At 58.8% G+C, this 8825-nt stretch overlaps 1 protein-coding gene across 1 annotated transcript; it reads right to left on the bottom strand.

The window, feature by feature from the left end:
- Positions 1-1534: 1534 nt before the first annotated feature.
- Positions 1535-8466, bottom strand: ZP4 (zona pellucida glycoprotein 4). Its single transcript, XM_028531406.2, has 12 exons — positions 8292-8466; positions 7898-8019; positions 7710-7812; positions 6695-6844; positions 5829-6016; positions 5211-5308; positions 4177-4307; positions 3800-3989; positions 3581-3728; positions 3194-3269; positions 1854-1970; positions 1535-1669 (listed from the first exon to the last, which is right to left on the bottom strand). The coding sequence occupies exons 1-12, from the start codon at positions 8464-8466 to the stop codon at positions 1566-1568; spliced, it is 1602 nt and encodes a 533-aa protein (XP_028387207.1). The 3' UTR covers positions 1535-1565.
- Between the last annotated feature and the right edge of the window lie 359 nt (positions 8467-8825).

Below are 8825 nucleotides of genomic sequence, written 5' to 3'. Positions count from 1 at the left end.
CACTAAAAACCACTGCTTTCCCCTTTGCAACGTCTGGCTTTTAGCGCCATGGAAAGCAGTCGGTAGTGACGGCCCTCTGTGTCCAGACGTCTAGCTTAGCCAGAGCCCCCATGCCTCTGGCAAGCTGGACCTATTCTGCTGGAACCTGGTCCCCCTGGAGAGCTGAGCACCTTCAGAACATGGAATCAGAAGCACAAGTTCTGGAGTTAGAGTTCGTGGTCCAGCTCCACCATCATCACACCAAGTGATGCTGGCTTATCCAATTAGCTTTGTTTAGAAGGATGCATGCACTTGCTTTGTCTCAGAGGGTAAGGTATTTGACCTCTCTCTGTCCCAGGCCTTGGAGGCTGGGGATGTGTGCCTGCCTTACTAGGTTTTCAGGAGACACATGTGTTTCAAACCTCTGGGATAGTTCCTGTCACCAAGGCAGCGGGCGGGGTCCCGGTCAAGGAAGCTGATACTTAGTCCCTGCTGAGCAGTTCAAAGTGGTTGGGCTCCACTGCGAGCAGCTGTCTAAAAGCCAAGATGAACAACCTTTACTTCGCTGAATGGTCAAGTGAGCAAAAGCTCCTCCTTGCGGATGAATGGGGAAACCTTACCAGGGTGACTGGTGGAGCTCTTGGGTGAAAAAATAGAGATTACCCTAGAACTTGACCCACAGCCATAGTTACCAGGCAGTCTGTGGTGGGACACGTGCCATGAGGAACCACCCCACTGCATTTCTACTGATCTATAAGAATGGCTAAACTAGGAAGTTACTTGGTTCTGGTTCAAAGCTAAGCCTCTGATCAAGTCACCCCTGGTTAACCAATCCAAGATCGAACACCTCCTCTTAGTCAGCGGTGGACACACTGGTTTTCAAAGTGTGGCTTTGGAACAGGAAGATCAGTATCACCTGAGAAATGGTTAGAAATACTGGTTCTTAAGTGTCAGCGCAGGCCCACTTAATCAGAAACTCTGGGGGCGAGGCCAGACATCGGTTTCCATCCGCCCTCCTCCGAGTCCCACACACATCAAACTTGAGAGACAGCGGTCTCGGGGATCCAGGATGAGCTCTAGACTGGTACTGCCTCAGTTTGATTGATTTGGCGGATGATGGTCCCCCCCCACCCGCCCGCCACCCTGCTGCACATCTCGAGCTTATAAAAGTCTCTGCTCAGTCTGAGATTATCTAGTTCTTGTATATGCTGTTTGAGTCATCAACTATGAAATTCTACTGAAATGTCGTTATAATCAGAAGATAGGTTGAAATAGAAAAATAGTGTTGCAGGTTCAATTCCCAGTCAGGGCACATGCCTGGGTTGCAGGCCATGACCCCCAGCAACCGCACATTGATGTTTCTCTTTCTCCCTCCCTTCCCTCTCTGAAAATAAAAATCTTTAAAAAAAAAAAGCAAAATAGGGTATCATGGTTTTTATTCTATTCTTGGATAACCACCAAGCTGAAGAGACGAGATGCCGACAACAGGTAAAGGGCTGATCTAGAGCAATCAGCCTTTCAAATGAGAAGCTGGGCACAGGCTGCTAGTGGAATCTAATTTTATTAACATATTTGATCTGAGTGACTCATCTCTGTTTCCTGATAGCCAGGTAGGACACGAACAAGACTCCAACAATCAAGGTCCCACAGAGGCCGGCCACCCACAGAGCTTGAGAGTCTGCCGGAGAGCCTGGGGAGGAGAGAGGTTGGTGCAGTGAGCTGCATCCTGAGCACCACCAGCGGTCTCTAGCCATCAGAACAACAAGCTAGTCCCCTTTTCGGAGATGCAAAAAGACTAGTAAGAGAGGAAGCGGGTGAGGAAGGAGCTTTGGTTTGACGAGTGGTTCAGGTAGCTGGTCGGGTCTTCTACTCACGCGAGTGTTCACGAAGCTTGTCTGAAGCGTCCTCAGTGGCTTGGAGTAGAATCATGGGACCCTCGCTGGAAATGCTAGCAGTGCCATTGTGGGAATGGATGTCGGAGTTTCTCCTTCCTGTTGGAGAGAAGAGAGCTTGGGGTGTGTCGCGTTTTTGCGAATGGGGTTGTGGGGCATTAGGAAGGGAGAGTCTAATGCAAGGCCAGGTTCCTCAATGCATGCAGTTCCTTCAGAAAACTCACATGCATGTGTCAGACCTCATATTGCTATTTTAAGTCTGTCTTGCTCAAATTTGTTTTGTCTGGCTGTTACCTCAGTTTCACCAGTTTGGAAGTACAGACCAAGTCATGATGTTGGACTACCCCCAACTGCCACTCTTTCTTAAGTGGAACTTAGACACTAGCAGGCTCACACCAGGACCCTTTCCTGTGACGACAGGAAACTGGAAATGAGTTGACAGCAGAGCTCCGTTTGAGCCCAATGGCTTTCGCCAGTTATTGGCCCTTGGAAAGGTTAACCTAAGTTTAATTCCCCTGAAGAATATAGATTGTATGCAGCGGTGGTGTTAAATATTTGATACTTAATGTACTATTTTTAAGATTTTATTTATTTTTAGAGAGGGGGAGGGAGAGAGGGAGAGAAACATCAATGTGTGGTTGCCTCTTGCATGCCCCCTACTGGGGACCTGGCCTGTAATTCAGGCATGTGCTCTGACTGGGAATTGAACCCGAGACCTTTTGGTTCACAGGCCGGGCTCAGTCCACTGAGCCACAATAGCCAGGGTTTAATGTAGTATTTTTTTCAAAACTATCATTACTATAAGGGATTTTTTTTTTTTTGCTAGCAGGGACTTAAAGCTTCCGGGCTCATGAATGTAATGCAGGAACTAGACAGGTAAGCGTTAGTAGACTGGGTGGGAGCATGCACGTGTGCACAGACACACAGTAGGATCGTTGGGCCTGGCCAGCTAGAGCTTGTGTTCTAAGCCTTCAATCACGTCCACCTGTCAGGCCCTCCTTCAAGCAGGTGGCAAAGTCTACACCTGTGAGCTGCCCAGACAGAACGTGGTTTTAATTGGGCCATATGTAGGCCATGAACCAGCTTGACTCCTGGCCTAATGAAAATTCATAGGGAGAAAGCTAAGGCTGAGAGTCACGAGGATTTTCAGCTTATATTTCAAAGGCTTGGGACTCTGAAGCCAGTCCCTGTTTCTGTTCTACTCTTCACAACAGTACATCGTGAAACCTCATCAGCAGGCTGGGTCCCTGGTCTGAGTCATCTGCACACAGGGTGCAAGGTTAGCTCTGGGGACTCGGAGTGCCGAGGGCTCAGGTACTCACTCCTGGCAGTGGGACAGGTCACACAGGACGGCGCCCCCGCGGGCTGGCAGACAGACACGCTGCAGTGCAGATACACCTGGGAGCCAAGAGAAGTGGGGTCCCGCTGTAGCCCCATCAGGAGGGGAGGCTGGGGCCGCTTTACCTCCCTGGCAGGCAGGACATCAAAAGCAAGTCGGAAAGTCTCGGTAGCCTAAGCCGGTATCGCAGTGGCACCGGAGAACCAGGGTGACGCCCGCAAACATCCCTCACGTCGCCTGTACGGAGGTTGCTCTGAGGCACTACCGATGGCCAGCATTAAAGACCAGCCTCAGCCAAGGGGGGCCTGACGTGGGAACGTGGGAGCAGGGGTCCGAGCCCTGCTGAGGGGCAGGGAAGGGGGCATCATACCAGTCCCGTGAGCGCCTGCCTGGCCCCCAGGTCCTCGAAGCTGAAGGTGAAGATGCTGAAGCGCTGGTAGTGGGAAGGGAAGGGCAGGCCCGAGGCGTTCTGGATGGGGATCAGCTGGGTCTGGTAGTTGTCTCCAGCGTAGGGGCATCTGGTGGGGACACCCCAGTCAGGGGGGCTTCCCCGAGGGGCTGCGCCACGGGTGTGTGGAAGAGCACTCACCCCCTCTCCAGCAGGGGCCACTGGGGCCGATGCAGGGGGTCCGGGCTGGGCGTGGCCCAGCACTGATGCAGCAGCAGCCCCAGGTCGGGGTCGGTTCTGTGGCGGAGGGAGACCTCCACGTAGATGGGTTCGCGCAGTAACTTCACCACCGGGTAGTCACCGGCGCCGTAGTAGGCGCTGTAGTTTTTATCTGCAAGGGGCCAAAGTGAGCTGCAGCGGTGGGGACAGAGCTAGGACACTCTGGGTTGCTTGAGGCAGGCCAGCGCCCACATTAACTCCTCTAGCAAGCGTCTCGTGACCAAGGCAGGGCCTCCATGCCCAGAAGGGTGACAGGACTCGGACTGCGGGCCGGACACTCACGGCCAGGCGGGTCTTACCTTTGGCGATCCGAAGTTCCAGCGTCAGGGGTCCAGGCTGGGTCTGAGGCAAAAGCTCAGGGAAGACCAGCAACTGGATGTGAAGCGGGAGGGTTTGGCTGCTCACAGCGTAGGTGCAGCTGACCCGGAGCCTGCGGAGAACCGGGTGGCTGGCTAGCTCCAGGGGGGCAGGCTGCATCCCGTCCCTGGGGTGCTCAGGGGGCCACTCAAGAGAGCCAGGTGTTGGGGAGGTTTGTGAATGCCATGGGCCCGGTCCCTGGCCATGGGGGGCCTCTATTTTAGTGGGGGAAAGCACGGTGAAAGGGGTCAGTGGGGAAGGGTGGGAGGCTTGGGAAACCCACAATGGACACGGGCCTGTGGAGAAACGGGCGCTTTTGGTAGAGAAGGCCGTTGGGGACCGTCTCATGGGGACTTGGAGTGATGTGCCAGGACGGAGGCACAGGAGGGAGAGAACAGCTGATGGAGCAGCGTGTGGAGGAGTCTGAGGTCCTTCGAAGACGACAGAAGGGCGATGTATGGGGGAGGGAGACGGGGGGGGGGGGGTAAGGGAGACGGGGGGGGGGGTAGGGAGACGGGGGGGGGCTGGTAGGGAGACGGGGGGGAGGGGAGACGGGGGGAGGGGAGACGGGGGGAGAGAGACCACGTAAGGGGATCAGGCTGGAGAAGGGTCCCGTGGGTCACGCGTGGTGTCCAGTTAAAGTGCTCTCCCTGTCCTCCTGCAGCTGGAAGCAGGCTGTCTGACCCAGGAGTATAAAGGGACCCTTTCTGCTACAGCATGGTCTGCTACAGCATGGACTGTGGGCAGTGGAAGGGAAAAGGCCAGAATGAGACACAGGTGTGCGGAGCGAAGAACACAGCTGAGCTCGGGGCATAGCTCAGGCTGGGGCCAGCAGACCTCGTGAGTGAGGCCAGCAAGCCTGCACAGCCCGGCGCCAGGTGGGCTCTCCCATGGGGAAGGGTCCTGCGTCCTGCGGGTCCAGCGGCAGCCTCCGAGCTGCTGTGCATCTGGCTGGGCAGGTGAGCCGGGACCTTACCTGAAGGTGCTGTCGCGGGTGATAGAGCCGAAGCTCCACGTTTGCACGTCCCTGGCTGCCACCAGCTCATTCTCGTACACCACCTGGCCCCCAGCGATCTGGGGGGTGGGGGCGACAAAGGCAGCCGGTCACTGCTGCTGGCCCGAAGCCGCTCCCCTTGGGGCCTGCTCGGGTCCAGTGCTCAGCGACGCTGCCCCGCCCCCCGTTGCCTGTTGCGGAGGCAGGGCCGGTGTCCTCCACCACCCTGGGACACAGCCACCTGGCCCCGCTTGAGGACAGAGGACAGGGAGGGGCGTGGCATATTCCCATGGGGCCCCACTGGGGCGTGGCCCCGCTGGGTGCCCAGGCAGTGTGGTAAGAGGAGTCTGTTCTGGTTCTCCTCCCCCCGGGGTCCGTGCCAGCCTCCGTGGGGCACAGCTGATGTGGGCTGGGCCCCATGTCCAGGGCGGCCTCCGAGGTCCCAGCGGTGAGCCCCCTCCCGTCCTAGAGACCGTCCCACACCTAGAGAAGGGCCCGGCGTATCCCCGTGGCTCCTCGTCCAGCCCTCCCCCAGCCACTAGGGCGCTTCCCACCTGCCTGACAGGGTCAGGAGCAACGCGAAAGGCCAGCGGTCCTCACCCGCCTCGTGGTGCCGCAGGAAGTGAACGGGAACCGGAACAGGGCGAAGGCTGGTGTGGCCGTCACGGGTTTACATTCACTGTCGTTCCCGAGGGCCAGGTGCACAGAGTTCAAGAGCAGGGGCGGCGAGGTCACGTTCCGGGCCACGGCGATGGAGAAGTGGCCGTCCCGGGTGCAGTGCGAGGTCACTGGAACACCAGAGGGACAGGGCTGGAGGCAGGTGCTCTCTGCTACGGGGCAGCTAGACGGGAGTCTGACTTAGCTTGTCCAAGTGTCCCCAGAGAAGGGGACATCCCTGGCTGGAACCTCCATGCTGGCTCAGCTGCCCGGAGCTTAATTAGGGCTCTGGGTCAGCACCTGGGTGTGACTCGCCTCCATCACGTACTGTGGGACCTCAGGAAAAGTATTTAACCTCCTGGCTGCAGCTTCATCTGCAAATGGGGACAGTAGTGCCTGCTCTGCGTGGCCGATGGGGTGTTTTCAGAGCTGAGAACAGAGTGTGGCCAGTGTGCACTCAGTGGGGGTCATCGGCCTTAGAACACCTGAGAGCGTGACTTGGGAGAGACAGCAAGCAGCCTCTGAAAAAAGGCTCAGCCAGACCCCACTGCGGTGGGAGGCCCATCCTGCACCTGGACTTGACTTCCTGAGGCCGCTAAGTGTTATGGCTCTACCTTAAGACTCTGAGGAGCTCAGACAACAGAAGCTGCAGAAAGCTTGCTCGCTAGGGCCAGGGTGCAGGGGGCACGGCCTCTGGTCATTTTCAGTACCTGCCTTCTGGGGTTGGAGGGTGGGGGGCGAACCTCCCCCAGGTTCGGTGGCAAGTAAGGGGCACTTTCCTCAGCTGGTTGCAAAGAAGCCTCACGCACCTGTGTTGGCATAGTAACAGGAGTCCCCCGTGGAGTTGTAGCAGCAGCCCAGCCTCTGACAGTCGCCTGGTGTGGTGGGGGGAGGGGCACAGGGCAGCCTGTCCCACTCCGGCACAGAGTCGCACAGGGCGGCCACCGGAGCGCTCCGGGCTGCGTTTGGAGAGGAGAGCCACTCGAGTCAGGCCACAAAGCTCGGGCCTGACAGGAGAGATTTGGTTACAAAGCACGGGGGTTCCCATAGATATCCAGATGGCTTGGGTAGAAAGGTCCCTATCACACGTCAGATTACGTCCCAGGAAATTATGCAAATATTAAGTTGTCTGGCAGGAGTCCCTGAAATTAATATTTTTTGGAAAAAAAAAGACTAAGGAGGTTGGGAGAAGCAGGGATCTCCCCCGGAGCACCGCTCTGCTGGGCCCACGGGACACCTGCCGGCCTCTGAGATGCGGGGCCGGCCAGGGGGCTACCCGGGATGGTGCCTGGTCACCGCGTCTTGTCAGTGTCACCCTCTGGGCTGCACTGAGTAGCAGAGGGGTGAGCAGAGCGAGTTCCACGTAGGCGTCTGTTCTGACTGAATGGGGGGCTCCCAGGTCACCGGGCAAGACCTGCAGGGGCTGGGGTCCTGGCTAATGCCCCAGCCAGGAGATCAAGGGGCCCCCAGAGGGGCTGGCCTCGCTCAGTTGGCCCTGGGAGGCCAAGTCCTCCCGACAGCTTCCACGCCCTTCCCCGCCCGCCTGCCACCTCAAGCCCCGAGGGCCTGCTCCTGGGGCAGTTCCTGTCTGTCTGAGTCCACCGTGAGGGGCCCGTGGCCAGGCTCACTGCTGGGGGCCTCGACAGTGCTCAGGCCCTCGGGGGTTGCGGAGGGACCTCACGAGCCCTCCCCACGGGGCTCCCCCACGCGGAGCTCGCTCAGGTGGACGTTATCCTAAGGATGTGGGTGGAGGGAGGGCTGCCGACCGTCCGTCAGGAGCAGCAGTGTCCCTGCACAGGGCAGGTGGGGGTGACCCGTATGTACCTGGGGAAGCCATGGGACACTGGAGCAGCCTGGTCTTCATGCTCCGCCTGCTCCCAGCAGCTGCTGTGTCTTCGATGCTGATTAGCATGAGCTGGTGGGAGCCCTGGAGAGAGGGGCCAGGGTCAGCCTGGGGGGTGGGGGGGACACAGGGCGGGGCTCGGCGTTCCTGAAGCCTGGGTCATACTCACCCAGTCGATGACAAAGCAGCCGCTGTAGGATGCCTCCAGCACCACGGAGCTGCTGGGGCCCTCCGTCACCCGGGTGCCACAGCCAGAGTCGTTGCGCAGCCTGTGGAGCAGGCCAGCCTTATCTGGGGGTGGGGGGGAGGGGCAGAGAGCACAGGTGGTCCGTCATTGTGGTGACGGTGCAGGGGCAGGGCAACCCCAGAGGGCCACCACCAAGGAGAGAGAGGAACCAGAGGGGGCCCGGCTCAGGAGTGAGGTGACAAGCGACAGGTCTGCAGACAAGCGGCCGAGTTTGCCAAGGGGGACAGCATTAGGGGGAGAGGGCGCTGGAGGGCGGTTTCAGGTGGCTGTGGCGATGAGCCACTGGCTGGCTCAGCAGGTGCGTTGTCAGACTTACCCCACGCTCTCAGGGTGGGAGGCGTCCCCGTGTCCAGATGGAGAGGGTGCGCAGTGAACCGAAGGCCCTGGGGCCCACAGTGGAGCGTGACATCATCTTCCAGTGCCCAGGGCTCAGGTGGGCCACTTGCAGCCAGAGCCAGGGGAAGACAGAACAGCAGGGACCGCAGCCGCATCTCGCCACCAGGAACCTGCCCGCGGGGAGTCCTTCACGTGCGTTCTGAGCCCAGCTGCTGTGCGCAGAGGGTTCCCTTATATACAGGGGGAGGGCTGCGCTCGGGAGCACAGCTGCCGCCGCAGGTGGTGGGCCTCCTGGCGGGAGGGCACAGCCTCCAGGCCCCTGCATTTCAGGCCATGGGCTGCAGCTGCCCCCAGGCCGCCTGCAGAGCTGGGAAATCTGGAGCCTGGAGCTCAAGGAGGCTTCCTCAGGGCTGCTCCGTGCAGCACTGATGAACTCTGGGCCTCAGAGGACCTTCCTCTGGAACCTTCCCTGTTTGGGCAAGGCCCAGCTCTGCCCCGTGTGAGCTGTAGGACC

Source organism: Phyllostomus discolor, chromosome 15 (assembly GCF_004126475.2).
Source record: "Phyllostomus discolor isolate MPI-MPIP mPhyDis1 chromosome 15, mPhyDis1.pri.v3, whole genome shotgun sequence".
Classification (NCBI taxonomy): domain Eukaryota; kingdom Metazoa; phylum Chordata; class Mammalia; order Chiroptera; family Phyllostomidae; genus Phyllostomus; species Phyllostomus discolor.
The sequence above is the reverse complement of the archived record's forward strand: the minus strand, read 5'-3'. Positions and strand labels throughout refer to the sequence as shown.

Excerpts from the sequence above, each read along its gene's own strand:
- ZP4 (XM_028531406.2), bottom strand. The coding sequence starts at position 8,466 with ATGCGGCTGCGGTCCCTGCTGTTCTGTCTTCCCCTGGCTCTGGCTGCA. Across the intron at positions 8,020-8,291 it reads TCCCACCCTGAGAGCGTGGG|ATAAGGCTGGCCTGCTCCAC; the intron begins GTAAGTCTGACA and ends CCCCACCCCCAG. Across the intron at positions 3,990-4,176 it reads GGAACTTCGGATCGCCAAAG|ATAAAAACTACAGCGCCTAC; the intron begins GTAAGACCCGCC and ends GGCCCCTTGCAG.